This window comes from Echiichthys vipera, assembly GCF_963691815.1.
Source record: "Echiichthys vipera genome assembly, chromosome: 7".
Lineage (NCBI taxonomy): Eukaryota > Metazoa > Chordata > Actinopteri > Perciformes > Trachinidae > Echiichthys > Echiichthys vipera.
In genome coordinates this window covers 8981398-8996365 of record NC_139832.1, presented here as the reverse complement: position 1 = coordinate 8996365, position 14968 = coordinate 8981398, and the positions used below count along the sequence as shown (strand labels likewise).

Sequence of the window (14968 nt, the reverse complement as noted above, 5' to 3'; positions counted from 1 at the left end):
AACATTAAAAACGTTGAACAAATGGTGTGATGTGGAGGACGGATTATTGTGTGTGAGTCATTTTTTTTTAAAGATCAGCATCTTGTGGTTTCAGTTCTGTGCAATCCTTTAAAAACACTGACACTGGATGTAGATACTGTTCGATGGACAAGCATCAAGATTAAAAAGAATAGCATCACTTTTGATGTTACAGTCTCGGTTGAAGACCTTCTTGTCAGGGATCAATAATTATCATAATCCAATAATATCAGTCATTTTGAAATGGGCCACTCTGCAAAACTTTAACTTTTGGCACACACAACTTATTCTTAACTTAGTGTACTTAAGACACGTTTCAAATAACATCAAATATTTTTTAACATATTTCAAAGCAGAGTTTATTGAAGTGTATATGTGGAGTGGAACGAACGTGACTGTATTGTATCGTTTTGGTAATTTACATAAACTCAAGCTCACCAGCTGAGGAGTGATGGTCTACGTGTGTTTGGTTTTAGAGTTGGTTTCATTAGAGAGGTTTTGGTTCTGAATTAGCTCATACTTTAAAGAATTATCTTTCAGTTAGATGTGTTTCTGTGTTTTAAGTAGCACCCAGGGGTACTTTTTTCCTAATTTGTATACTTAATTTTTGGATTTTATTTACCAAAAGGTTTGGTTTTATGTTGCTTTACCTTCCCCCTCTTGAACTGGGCATATATACACACACACACACATATATATATATATATATATATATATATATATATATATATATATATATGTAGTACTCAAATACAAGTTTATGTACAAAAACAACATCACAAAGATAAATAGAATAATAACTTGACGGGCCACAGATATTTTATTTGAATATATTTATTTTAATACAACACAAATCCGAATTCTGAGAAAATCTCGGTACAGCTTGCATGGGGTCATACAGAAAAACGTATTACAGATAATTTCAGTTTTACACCGTGTCACACAGATTACATGTTATCACGCCACCTTGGGGGAAACATTGCAATGTTGTTTTACAAGGGTTTCATCTTATTTTAACCAAAACTTCGTTTACATTTTTCTCCCACACAATTTTACAGTATTTGTGGAAATGACACATTTGTTCCACTTAATTGTGTTGGCATTTAACTATCTATATATTATGATAATCGATTAAACAGTAACCAGTTATTAAGGAATAAATGATTAGATTTGTCCAGACACATAAGTTGGTGTATTAAAATAGCAAAAGGAGTCTCATTCAAAAGCTGTTGTGTAAAACAGTGTCGCCAGTCACTCTCAAAAGAAAAATACAACTTCATGCAAAGTCCTTGTTAAAGTTATTCAAACTTACTTTGTAAATAGACATTGAGTAAAACCAACATCCGTCAAGATCACACTATTATTTTAACAGCCAAAACTTTGCACTTGAAACTCTTTTTCTTTGATTTAAAAGAGATTACGATGGTTTATAAAGGAAATTGTTGTATGAAGGAAAACGTTACACTGAGATATTTACACCTCGTCATTGTAGGAAATAGTTTACATTCAGTTATGGAGATGTAGCTACTGAAAAAATGTATTTCATTCAGTCAGTGAACCCAAGTATCAGCTCTATGGTTTCTCATGTGCATATTAAGCCTCAAGTGTTTTCAGTGTGTGGGTTCAAATAGAAAACTACTTTGTCTGTATGCACTCTTCTTTGCCTTTGCAAAGGTACGGCTTCTCACCAGTGTGGGTTCTCATGTGGACACTTAAGTAACTGTTGGTTCTGAAAGCTTTCTCTACGATTCACAGGTATAGGACTTCTCACCTGTGCGGATTCTCATGTGGACTTTCAAGTCACTCCTACTCATGCAACATATCCTACGTTTTTCAAGAAAATGGCTTCTCACCTGGGTAGCTTCTCATATGGCCAGTCAACGCTATCAAAAAAACTTTTGCCGCAGGTCATGCTGTGGTACGGCTTCTCACCTGTGTGCGTTCTCATGTGAACGTTCAAGTCACCGCTACTAGTGAAACATTTCCCACATGTTGTGCAGGAATATGGTTTCTCGCCTGTGTGGGTTCTTGTGTGGACTTTCAAGTGACTGCTACTTAGACAACCTTTCCCACATACTTCACAAGAAAATGGCGTCTCACTTGTGTGGGTTCTCATGTGGACTTTCAAGTTACTGTCGGTTCTGAAAGCTTTCCCGCACGTTTTGCAAGTATAGGACTTCTCACTTGTGTGGGTTCTCATGTGGACTTTCAGGGCACTGCTACTAGTGGAACTTTTCCCACATGTTGTACAGGAGTATGGTTTCTCACTTGTGTGGGTTCTTGTGTGGACTTTCAAGTGACTGCTACTTAGACAACCTTTCCCACATATTTCACAAGTAAAAGGCGTCTCACCTGTGTGGGTTCTCATGTGGACTTTCAAGTTACCGTCGGTTCTGAAAGCTTTCCCGCATGTTTCGCAAGTATAGGACTTCTCACCTGTGTGGGTTGTCATGTGGACTTTCAAGGCACCTCTAGTAGTGAAACAATTTCCACATGTTGTGCAGGAATATGGTTTCACACCTGTGTGGGTTCTTGTGTGGACTTCCAAGTGACTGCTACGTAGACAACCTTTCCCACATATTTCACAAGTAAAAGGCATCTCACCTGTGTGGATTTTCATATGGACTTTCAAATAACTGTTGGCTCTGAACGTTTTCCCACATGTTTTGCATATATAGGACTTCTCCCCTGTGTGGGTTGTCATGTGGACTTTCAAGGCACTGCTACTAGTGAAACGTTTCCCACATCTTGTGCAGGAATATGGTTTCTCACCTGTGTGGGTTCTTGCGTGGACTTTCAAGTGACTGCTACGTAGACAACCTTTCCCACATATTTCACAAGAAAATGGCATCTCACCTGTGTGGGTTCTCATGTGGACTTTCAAGTCACTGTTGGCTCTGAAAGCTTTCCCACATGTTTCGCAAGAGAACGGCCTCTCACCTGTGTGGATTCTCACATGGTTTATCAAGTTACTTCTACGTGTGAAGACTTTGCCACACATTTTACAAGTATTTGACTTATCACCTTCATTAGAGAGGAGCTGGTCATCACCGTTTGGCTCTGATACAACGGAGCTTGTTCCTGAAATGTATCTTAAAGGATTTCCCTCCAAAAAAATCTGGGTTTCATCTATTCTCCATTTCAGAGTCTGATCTTCACTGTGGTCACTCTCCTCAAGAGCAGGATTCAACAACAACTCATCAGTCTCCTGCTTTAGTACAAGCTGCTCTTCCTCCTCACTGATGCAGAGTTCCTCCTGCTCGTCATTGATCTGTGGAGACTCTGGGTCCTCTTGATCTTCCTCTTTAATCTGTGGAAGTTCTGGGTCCTCTTGGTACAGACCGGGGTTCCTCTTATTAATACAGAGCTGTTGCTCGTCAGAAGGAACCTCCTCCTCTTTACAGACATGTGGCTGTGGGAGCTCTGGGGGGAAAAAAGATAAAATAAATGACAATACTTTGATGGCAGAGAAAACACACAACGGAAAAAATACAACACTTGTGTTTTTAAACCATTAGGGTCATACATGAGACATTTTCCTGTTACTTTTTAAACACCACGGAGATTTGAGACACCTATCCTGTGTAACTTTATTTTGGTTTCTAAACAATATACAACAGTCTGCACTGACGATGGATCTCTTCATCGTACTCAAAAAAACTAAATTCTTCCTTTTCAACACCTCCTAATTTCTTAACAAATCGTTTTTTACTAATCTAGACCAACAACTTAACACCTTTATTTGTTAGAATAAACCAGCCCTATCTAAAAACATATTCTTCAACTCCCTAAACCTGAAGAGGGACTAGCACTGCCTAATTTCCGCAACTGCTTCTGGGCTTGCAACATTACTAAACTTTTGTATTGGCTCTGTGGTGAAGTTGCAGAAGTCTGCCTACCCTGGGCTTATACTGAGATGACATCTTCTTCCTGCTCTTTGCATTCTACGATTGGCTCACAGCAAATTCTTAAAGAAAAAACCTGCGGCCCTCTGTTGGACACTTGAAGATGGGCAGGAGGTTCATCTTCCAGCAGGACAACGACCCAAAACATTATTAAATTTGAAACCTTGTCACGTGTTTGACACAATTATGGCATCTCACCTGTTTGGGTTGTTATATGACTGTTCAATACTGATGTATCACTGAATCTTTTACTCAAGTTCAGAGTCTGATCTTCATTGTGGTCACTTTCCTGATGAGCAGGAGTCAACATAAAGTCATCAGTCTCCTGTTTCAGAACCAGCTGCTCTCCCTCCTCACTGATGCAGAGTTCCTCGTGTTCGTCTTTAATCTGTAGAGGCTCTGGGTCCTCTTGGTCCTGAACACAGAGCTGCTGCTGCTCAGAGATGAACTCCTCCTCCGTACAGACTTGTTGCTGTGGGAGCTCTGGATGAGCAGAGAACAAACAGGTCACTACTGTGACTGTAGAAGACACAAACATCTCAGCAACAACAACAAAAAATACAACGCAAACGTCTTTAAACCATTAGGATCATGTTTAATGTCAGCTATAGATTATATACAGTATATACTAAAGATGGATGGAATAAAATGGCATAAACTTTCCAGTCTCTAAGTGGTTTTGGCCTTTTTTTAAAGTGTAGCAGAGTGTTGAAACTCTCCTGTGGATAATTATCAAAAATATACCAACATCTTTCTTTATTTGGTTCATTTTAGACAGGCACAGACAGCTGCCGAAGCTCATTGCTGTGAATTAAAAAACATTATTGCTACTATGATAATGCTACTAATAATTAAATATATAATTCAATTAAAAAAACTTTATTTGTCCCCCGGGGGGCAATTCAGGGCCCACAGAGCAGCAAATAAGGTCAGGGCAGCTATACAAAAACACTTTAACCTATCAACAAAATGAAGTGTAAAAGAAGAATAAGTGTCAGGATGTTAGTGTGTTAGTACAGGTTAGAATAAGTGTCAGGATGTTAGTGTGTTAGTACAGGTTAGAATAAGTGTCAGGATGTAAGTGTGTTAGTACAGGTAGAATAAGTGTCAGGATGTTAGTGTGTTAGTACAGGTAGAATAAGTGTCAGGATGTTAGTGTTAGTACAGGTAGAATAAGTGTCAGGATGTTAGTGTGTTAGTACAGGTTAGAATAAGTGTCAGGATGTTAGTGTGTTAGTACAGGTAGAATAAGTGTCAGGATGTTAGTGTGTTAGTACAGGTAGAATAAGTGTCAGGATGTTAGTGTGTTAGTACAGGTAGAGTAAGTGTCAGGATGTTAGTGTGTTAGTACAGGTTAGAATAAGTGTCAGGATGTTAGTGTGTTAGTACAGGTAGAATAAGTGTCAGGATGTTAGTGTGTTAGTACAGGTTAGAATAAGTGTCAGGATGTTAGTGTGTTAGTACAGGTTAGAATAAGTGTCAGGATGTTAGTGTGTTAGTACAGGTAGAACAAGTGTCAGGATGTTAGTGTGTTAGTACAGGTAGAATAAGTGTCAGGATGTTAGTGTGTTAGTACAGGTTAGAATAAGTGTCAGGATGTTGGTGTGTTAGTACAGGTAGAATAAGTGTCAGGATGTTAGTGTGTTAGTACAGGTAGAATAAGTGTCAGGATGTTAGTGTGTTAGTACAGGTAGAATAAGTGTCAGGATGTTAGTGTGTTAGTACAAGTAGAATAAGTGTCAGGATGTTAGTGTGTTAGTACAGGTAGAATAAGTGTCAGGATGTTAGTGTGTTAGTACAGGTTAGAATAAGTGTCAGGATGTTAGTGTGTTAGTACAAGTAGAATAAGTGTCAGGATGTTAGTGTGTTAGTACAGGTAGAATAAGTGTCAGGATGTTAGTGTGTTAGTACAGGTAGAATAAGTGTCAGGATGTTAGTGTGTTAGTACAAGTAGAATAAGTGTCAGGATGTTAGTGTGTTAGTACAGGTAGAATAAGTGTCAGGATGTTAGTGTGTTAGTACAGGTAAGAATCCAGTTAGATACGAAGAACCGCAGAGAGGAAAGTGTCTAGATGTTAGTACAAGTTAAACACACACAAGTCACAGAGTTAGACACATAGACCATCGTCGGCGTGAGATGTAGAAAGACATGCGTGTATCAGATGTAAGCAGACACGTGAACGGGTGTATATGATGTAAACATGCAGTAGACTGTTGAAACAGGTATAAACAGAACTGTAGTGCAGAAAAGATATAAGTGGACAGTGGTCAGATTCAGATGTGGTCAGACATGATACATGTGTGTAATGAGCAGACGTAACAGAACTATAGGGCAGTGATAGAGTATAAATATAAGATATAACCATAAGCTTTGATACTTTAGATACTAAATAAGAAAGTGATAGTGGTGCATGGCAGGTAACGGCAGTCTAAATATATGCTAGCTATGTGTAACAGATGAATACTGAAAAGTAAAGTGACCATAGTGCTAAGATGCTATGATGCTATGATGCTAAGATGCTATGGTGCTATATAAAGAAACTCACCAGGAATATCAACTTCCGGTTCAACCGTGTACCAATCTATCCCTCTTATATTAATATCCCTGCTTTCATCCATGTTTCCGCTTCTTTCTTTTAATTTGCGTGTTATTTGAAATATCACCGCCTGTGTAAACAAACACGGGAGAAGAGAGCGGAAGTGGGGGGAGGTTTTCTTCTTCTACGGTGTAATGGCGGGTGGTAACCCATAGTAACCAACGTTTAGGTGCATTACCGCCACCTGCTATGCGAGTGTGGACTAAAGATATACTGTATGTTCCCAGTTGTTACGGCCTCCAAACAATTGAATAAATTGACTCAAACTGGAGACCGAAAAATAAAAGAAGGACACCAAAGAAGAAAGAACTTTTAACTGTTTTTATTAAACAACTCATCCCAACAGGAAACAAACATTCCTGCAGGAATACTATCCAAATACAAATGAGGATCTTACCAAAAAAGAAATCGGCAAACCCAAAAGGGGACCATGTGATGCCGGCCAAACTCAGCAAAAATGGAGGGGGGGACCAGGCCACCCCTTATAGCAGCGGTGTCAAACTCAAATTCACAGCTGGACAAATTTAAAAACTGGGACAGAGTAGCGGGCCAAACCAAAAAAAGACTGCAAATATGCATGTTTTCCCTTCTCTCCAGATATGTAATGTTGAACCTTTTCAGTGCAGGTCCTTGTACTCGTCGTGGTGTCTCTTATGTTTTATTCTTTCGTTACCGCCATGGTGGCTCTGCAGGTCTTCACCTTCATAAACAGATAATATGCCTACCACCGGTGTTGAAAGCTCCTGTTTTCCATCTTGCTTTTGGGCCTTTTGGGGAGGGATGGATGAAGTTTATCCGAAGAGACTGGTAGCATGGATGCTCATGTTTGTCAACAGAAAAGTAGCTGTGTATGTGCTTTATACTCGCGGGTCAGCTCTCATAGACCTTGATATGATCTTGCGGGCAAAATATAATTACACCGCGGGCCAGATTTGGCCCACGGGCCTGAGTTTGACACCCCTGCCTTATAGGGACGTCGGAGCTGGCCCCCCTCCCTACCTAACAAAACCAAATTATAAACTAAAAACCAAACGAAGAAAGAAGGCCGCCGGCCATCTCCAGGCCAAAAATAAAACTACTAAAACACTAAAAAATAGCTATTCAATTATTTCATCACCTCTTTTTCTTTACTTTAGTAAAGTACTCTTTTTTTCTTAAGGATTGAACATGTAGAATCTTTATTAAAATCTATTTTAAAAGGACTCCAAAGACATTAAAACACACCCAAATGGCTACGTTTCCTTCATCGGTAAGCTAACTTTCATGTTTACTGTAACGGTAACTCAGTCAAACTCCTCTGCAATATTTGTTTTCATGGTGCGATTTGCCGGAGGGGACGGGTTCAAACAGACCCAGGGCTCCTCAAGGCTACTGGGCCGGGTCTGACGAACATGGAAACCTGCCTGGGGGAATTAAGTTTGTTGTTGCGGCTACGATCTTGAGACACTAGATGGCGGTGTCCTGCTCATTCTCCATATTTAATCTTTAACTAACATCCCGATTACCATCTTTGTTGTTTCTCGTTCTAGAGAGAAGTTTTGGCATCAATCTATTAGGAAAATAAAAGTATGAAGAATAACCCTTTTAATTTGTAACACCTCTACACACTGGAATATATGGATGAAGTTTTTATTTTGTTTAGTTTTGTTTTCTTAAATTGTTTGGGTATGTGTTTTAAATTGCAAACAGGACATCTTATGTCTGTTTTTCAACAATGGCTTTCTTCTTGCTACTCTTCCATAAAGGCCAGATTTGTGGATTATACACTACCTATAGTTGTCCTGTGGACAGATTCTCCCACCTGAGCCGTGGATTTCTGCACTCCTCCAGAGTGACCATGGGCCTCTTGGCAGCTTCTCTCACCAGTGCTCTGCTCGCTCGATCTGTCAGTTTACACGGACAGCCATGTCTTGGTAGGTTAGCAGTTGTGGCATACTTCTTCCATTTTTGGATGATGGATTGAACAGTGCTTCTTGACATCTTCAAAGCTTTGGATGTTTTTTTTTTATAACCTAACCCTGCTTTAAACATCTCCACAACTTTTTCCCTGACCTGCCTGGTGAGTTCCTTGGTCTTCATGATCATGCTCTTTGTTGACTAGTGTTCCTAACAAAGCACTGAGGCCTCCACAGAACAGTTGTATTTATACTGATACTACATTACACACATGTGGACTCTATTAACTAATCAGGTGACTTCTGAAGGCAACTGATGCACTGCATTTTATTTAGGGGTATCAGAGTAGAGGGGGCCGAATACAAATGCACACCACATTTTCAGATTTTTATTTGCTTAAGTTTTTGTAAACCAGGTATCATTTAATACTTTTTCAAGGCACTGTATATAAAAAGGAAAAAAAATGTTCTCTGTGCTAGGATCAAACAATATATACTGGGACATATGTCAATATCATTTGTTCAACATTTTTTATATTGTTTTGACAATATACATCATTATATAGTCCAGGCACATAAGTTAGTTAGTGTATTAACAATAGTAACAGAATGATTTCCTACAGGCTACGGACATTTAAAAATGGAGATTTGTTGCTGACATTTGAAAATGTAAAATCTGACTTCTTGCAAAGACGTCTAGAGGCTTCATACAACAATCAAATCCTACTTTAGGTGCAAGGATTTAAAGTCTTTGTTAAACTTTAAACTAAAGTGATTCTGACATACTTTGTAAAAAGACATTTGACAAAAAACCAACAGCCACTAAGATCACAACATAACTTTAAAAGCCACTACTGAGCACTCACTTTGGGAGATTACAATTGTTTCAAGGAAATACTGTTCACTGGTATACTTACACCTCAAGGTTGAGGAAAATATTTCACATTGAGTTACAGCGATATGATTTATCATATGATTTGAGAAAACAACAACAAACTTTACACTGAGATATTGACACCTGGTCGTTGTGGGAAATAGTTTACATTCAGTTATGGAGATGTAGCTACTGCAAAAATGTATTTCATTCACTTAGTGAACCCAAGTTTCAGCTCTATGGTTTCTCATATGCATATTAAGCCTCAAGTGTTTTCTGTTTTTTTAATTATGTGATTTTTAGTGTTCCAATTAAGCGTCTATTCTTTTTGTCTGTATGCAGTCTTCTATGCCTTTGCAAAGGTCCGGATTCTCACCTGTGTGAGTTCTCATGTGGACTTTTAATTTACGGTTAGTTCTGAAACCATTCCCACATGTTTTGCAGGTATATGACTTCTCACCTGTGTGGATTCTCGTGTGGTCTTTCAAATTACTGCTACTTCTGAAAGCTTTCCCACATGTTTCACAAGTATAGGACTTCTCACCTGTGTGGATTCTCATGTGTCCTTTTAGATTACTGCTACTCCTGAAAGCTTTCTCGCATGTTTTGCAAGTATACAACTTCTCACCTGTGTGGATTCTCATGTGGACTTTCAAGTCACTCCTTGTCATGCAACATTTCCCACACGTTTTGCAAGAAAATGGCTTCTCACCTGTGTGGGTTCTTATGTGACCAGTCAACGCTGATCTATCACTAAAACTTTTCCCGCAGGTCTCGCAGTGGTGCGGCTTCTCACCTGTGTGGGTTCTCATGTGGACTTTCAAGTCACTACTACTTAGGCAACTTTTCCCACATATTGTACAGAAATACGGTTTCTCACCTGTGTGGGTTCTTGTGTGGACTTTCAAGTGACTGCTACTTAGACAACCTTTCCCACATACTTCACAAGAAAATGGCGTCTCACCTGTGTGGGTTCTTATATGAATCTTCAATGATGCTATGTGATTGAATCTTTTCCCACATATTTTGCAAGAGTATGGTTTCTCACCTGTATGCACTCTAATATGGGCTTTCAACTCACCGCTAGTTATGCAACATTTCCCACATGTTTTGCAAGAAAATGGCCTCTCACCTGTGTGGATTCTTATATGGACTTTCAACGCTGATCTATCACTGAAACTTTTCCCACAGGTCTTGCAAAGGAACGGCTTCTCACCTGTGTGGATTCTCACGTGGGTTTTCATGTAACTTCTACGTGTGAAGACTTTGCCACAGGTTTTACAAGTATTTGACTTATCACCTTCATTAGAGAGGAGCTGGTCATCACTGTTTGGCTCTGATACAACGGAACTTGTTACTGAATTATATCTTAAAGGGGTTTCCTCCAACAAAATCTGGGTTTCATCTACACTACATATCAGAGTCTGATCTTCACTGTGGTCACTTTCCTCAAGAGCAGGATTCAACAACAACCCATCAGTCTCCTGCTTCAGTACAAGCTGCTCTCCCTCCTCACTGATGCAGAGTTCCCTCTGTTCGTCTTTAATCTGTGGAGACTCTGGGTCCTCTTGGTGTTCCTCTTTAATCTGTAGAAGTTCTTGGTCCTCTTGATGTTCCTCTTTAATCTGTGGAAGTTCTGCGTCCTCTTGGTACAGACTGGGGTTCCTCTTCTTAACACAGAGCTGCTGCTCGTCAGAGAGAACCTCCTCCTCTTTACAGACAGGTGGCTGTGGGAGCTCTGGAGGGACAAATGATAAAATAAATATGACATTACTCTGATGGTAGAGGAAACGGACAACAGAAAAAATAGTAGACACTTGAAAATGGGCAGGTGGTTCACCTTCCAGCATGACAACAACCCAAAACACACAACCATAAAAACAACACAGTGGCTAAAGGACAGGAAGGTGAATGGCCTAGAATGGCATAGTCAGAGCCCTGCACTAAATCCTACAGAAAATCTGTGGATGGACTTGAAGAGTGCAGTCTATCGCTGCTCACCACAGAATTTGACTGAACTCGAACAGTTCTGCAGGAAGAATGGGGAAATATTTCCCACTCTAGGTGCACAAAGTTGGCAGAGACATATCCAAACACTGCTTCACTGTCCCAAAGCACTCACACTCTCTCACTGTCACGCTATTTTTTGCAACCTCCTTGGCAACTTTATTTATTAAAAGCTACGAGCGACCAATTTAGTGAATTGATACCATCAGGGAAAATGGAGTAATATCTGGTCGGCCTAATTCACTCCCATACATGTCGCTCAGAGTACAGTTCAGTGTATCTCCTCTCACGCAGAAGCACTGTTGTTGTTGTCTGTGACGCCGCAGGGGTTAGAGGTCCGAGGTGGGGCAATGACTGCAAGTTTGTATCCAGTCTATACCGCCAGGGGGGCTGTTCTCCAATATTCCCACTCTGGGACTAGGTTACAAAAAAGACCGTTTTCAGGCTCTGATAACGCTGGCTGCGTGTGGATGGTCACCAAAACGACACTAAAGTTGTGCAGTACCAGGAAAACGGGTCTTTGTGTAGACGGGCCCTAAAACTAGGATAATTATTTGCACAATATCTTCTTCCAGGTAATAAAATAAGTACTGGTCTATCAGGTGGCAAGGGTTGCAGTCTGCCAAAAACAGTATGGATGCTGTCATACTGTGCAGAGCTGCCACCCCGTCTGTTGATGTAGAAACCACTGTGTTTGTTTTCTTATTAACCACGATGCTGGATGGATGCTTCCCGGCCGTACCCCGCCGTGGACACAGAAAAGGTTAAGAACCACTTTTTTACAAGACTAAGGCTTCTCATCTATATGGGTTCTCATGCAGACTCTCTAGTTACTATTAGATTTGAAACCTCCATCTCGTGTTTTACAAAAATATGGCTTCTAACCTGTTTGGGTTGTTAAACGACTGTTCAATACTGATGAATCACTGAATCTTTTACTCAAGTTCAGAGTCTGATCTTCATTGTGGTTACTTTCCTGATGAGCAGGAGTCAACATAAAGTCATCGGTCTCCTGTTTCAGAACAAACTGCTCTCCCTCCTCACTGATGCAGAGTTCCTCGTGTTCTTCTTTAATCTGTGGAGGCTCTGGGTCCTGTGGAGGCTCTGGGTCCTCTTGGTCCTGAACACAGAGCTGCTGCTGCTCAGAGATGAACTCCTCCTCCGTACAGACTTGTTGCTGTGGGAGCTCTGGATGAGCAGAGAACAAATAGGTCACCACTGTGATTGTAGAAGACACAAACATCTCAGCAGAAAAATACAATGCAGCCGTCTTTAAACCATTGGGATCATGTTTAATGTCAGCGATAGATTATATACAGTATATACCAGGGGTAGGCAATTCCGGTACTGGAGAGCCACTGTCCTGCATACGTTAGGTTTCTCCCTTCCCTAACACACCTGAGTCTAACAATAATCAAACTGTGACAAGCATCCGCTGCTTGATAACGAGCAAATCCTTAGAAGTGGGTGTGTTAGAGCAGAGAGAAACCTTAAACATGCAGGACAGTGGCTCTCCAGGACCGGAATTGCCTACCCCTGGTATATACTAAAGATGGATGGAATAAAATGGCATAAACTTTCCAGTCTCTAAGTGGTTTTGGCTTCATTTTAAAGTGTAGCAGAGTGTTGAAACCCTCCTGTGGATAATTATCAAAAATATACCAACATCTTTCTTTATTTGGGTCATTTTAGACAGGCACAGACAGCTGTCGAAGCTCATTGCTGTGAATTAAAAACAGTATTGCTACTATGCTAATGCTACTAAAAATGAAATATATATAAATAAACTCACCAGGAATATCAACTGCCGGTTCAACCGTGTACCAAGCTATCACTCTTATATTAATATCCCTGCTGTCATCCATGTTTCCGCTTCTTTCTTTTAATTTGCGTGGAATTTTAAAATATCACCGTGTGTGTAAACAAACACAGGAGAAGAGAGCGGAAGTGGGAGGAGCTTTTCTTCTTCTACGGTGTAATGGCGGTTGGTAACCGATAGTAACCAACGTTTAGGTGCATTACCGCCAACTGCTATGCTGGAGTGTGGCCCAAAGATGTACCGTATGTCACCAGGTGACAAAAAATCAATACAAAATAGCTACTTAATTATTTTATCACCTCTTTTTCTCTCAAATAATGAGAAAGCGTTTCTAATCCAGTACTCTTTTTTTCTTAAAGGTTGAATATGTAGAATCTTTATCAAAATCTATAAGCCTGTGATTATTCTCATTTGTTCAGGTCATCGTTATCCTCAAAGCAATTTCAGTCAAAAGCAACTGGACTTGGTTATTTGTCCAGGCAGACGTTTCACCTCTCATCCAATAGGCTTCCTCAGTTCATGTACGCATCTGACCAGGCTGGGACTGGTCCAGGACCAACTAACTGGTGAGGAGATCCTGGTATTTCACCTCTCACAAAGCCGATGATGTCACTGGGACCCTTTGTGCTCCAAGTGCCAACGACCGTTGTTAGAGTGGCGGTCGTGGTCGTTGGTGGAAAGTAGGTTTTGACTTCGTCAGTACTCTATTGAGTCTTAACGACAGTCGTTGGAGTCACATGAGGCCATTTGTGAACAGTTGTTCTTTGAGGTTAGATTGTTGAATCTCCTGAAGGGATGAAAGGGCAGCATTGTAAATAAAAGGTTTTCTTTCTGGAAGCAGCTGCCCTTTTCACAAAGGTCCAGCTGGGGTGACCACGAGTTGTGAGGGCGCCTCTCAGGTGCTTGCATTTCCCCCCTTGGGCCTGTGAGCTGGTGGGTACGTTATCAGCTCTGTGTTGCAGGGTTCTGATAATTGGTGTAGGGAGTCAAACAGTAGATATTGATCTGTGTGAGTGGGTTTTCTGCACACCCCTATGCAGAGGCTCCTGTCATTCTCCATATGGACGTCACAGTATAAGAAAGGCAAACTGTTGTCCTTGACTTCTTCTCTGGTGAACTTGATGTTTCTGTTACAGTTGTTCTTTGAGGTTAGATTGTTGAATCTCCTGGGAAGGGATGAAAGGGCAGCATTGTAAATTGTAGATTATCTGAGATCTGAGACAAGACTTATCTCCAATTTACAATGCTGCCCTTTCATCCCTTCCCAGGAGATTTAACAATCTAACTCAAAGAACAACTGTTCACAAATGGCCTCCTGTGACTCCAACGACTGCCGTTAAGACCCAATAGAGCACTAACGAAGTCGAAACCTACTTCCCACTACTAATAAAAACTGTTCTCTGTACTAGGGTCAAACAATATATACTAGGACATATGTTTGATATACTGATGGTAAGTACACACTTATATGCACACACGCGCACGCGCACACACACACACACACACACACACACACACACACACACACACACACACACACACACACACACACACACACACACACACACACACACACACACACACACACACACACACACACACACACACACACACACACACACACATAAAATAATAGGTCAACCCCTTGACAAATCATTTGTTCAACATTTTTTATACTGTTTTGACAACATACATCATTATAACGTCCAGCCAGATGCCAGGCACATAAGTTAGTAAGTGTATTAACAATAGTAACAGAATGATTTCCTACAGGCTACGGACATTTTAAAATGGAGATTTGTTGCTGACATTTTAAAATGTTAAATCTGACTTCTTGCAAAGACGTGTAGAGG

The 14968-nt window shown here is 40.4% G+C and overlaps 2 protein-coding genes across 2 annotated transcripts; both read right to left on the bottom strand.

Moving 5' to 3' along the window:
• Positions 1-1043: 1043 nt before the first annotated feature.
• LOC310949640 (uncharacterized protein) lies at positions 1044-6563 on the bottom strand. The gene is made up of 3 exons (XM_083917140.1): positions 6470-6563; positions 4122-4406; positions 1044-3441 (listed from the first exon to the last, which is right to left on the bottom strand). Exons 1-3 carry the CDS (start codon positions 6540-6542, stop codon positions 1868-1870), a joined length of 1932 nt encoding a protein of 643 aa, XP_083773266.1. The 5' UTR covers positions 6543-6563; the 3' UTR covers positions 1044-1867.
• A 2846-nt stretch (positions 6564-9409) lies between these two features.
• LOC310949641 (uncharacterized protein) lies at positions 9410-13226 on the bottom strand. The gene is made up of 3 exons (XM_083917141.1): positions 13089-13226; positions 12182-12484; positions 9410-11027 (listed from the first exon to the last, which is right to left on the bottom strand). The coding sequence occupies exons 1-3, from the start codon at positions 13159-13161 to the stop codon at positions 9601-9603; spliced, it is 1803 nt and encodes a 600-aa protein (XP_083773267.1). The 5' UTR covers positions 13162-13226; the 3' UTR covers positions 9410-9600.
• Positions 13227-14968: the final 1742 nt, after the last annotated feature.

What these genes read in the sequence shown, in the direction of transcription:
- LOC310949640 (XM_083917140.1), bottom strand. Translation starts at nt 6,542, where the DNA reads ATGGATGAAAGCAGGGATATTAATATAAGAGGGATAGATTGGTACACG. An exon ending in ACCGGAAGTTGATATTCCTG is followed by an intron (nt 4,407 to 6,469) that starts GTGAGTTTCTTT and finishes CTGCTCATCCAG; the next exon opens with AGCTCCCACAGCAACAAGTC. An exon ending in TCATATAACAACCCAAACAG is followed by an intron (nt 3,442 to 4,121) that starts GTGAGATGCCAT and finishes TTTTCCCCCCAG; the next exon opens with AGCTCCCACAGCCACATGTC.
- LOC310949641 (XM_083917141.1), bottom strand. Translation starts at nt 13,161, where the DNA reads ATGGATGACAGCAGGGATATTAATATAAGAGTGATAGCTTGGTACACG. An exon ending in ACCGGCAGTTGATATTCCTG is followed by an intron (nt 12,485 to 13,088) that starts GTGAGTTTATTT and finishes CTGCTCATCCAG; the next exon opens with AGCTCCCACAGCAACAAGTC. An exon ending in TCGTTTAACAACCCAAACAG is followed by an intron (nt 11,028 to 12,181) that starts GTTAGAAGCCAT and finishes TTGTCCCTCCAG; the next exon opens with AGCTCCCACAGCCACCTGTC.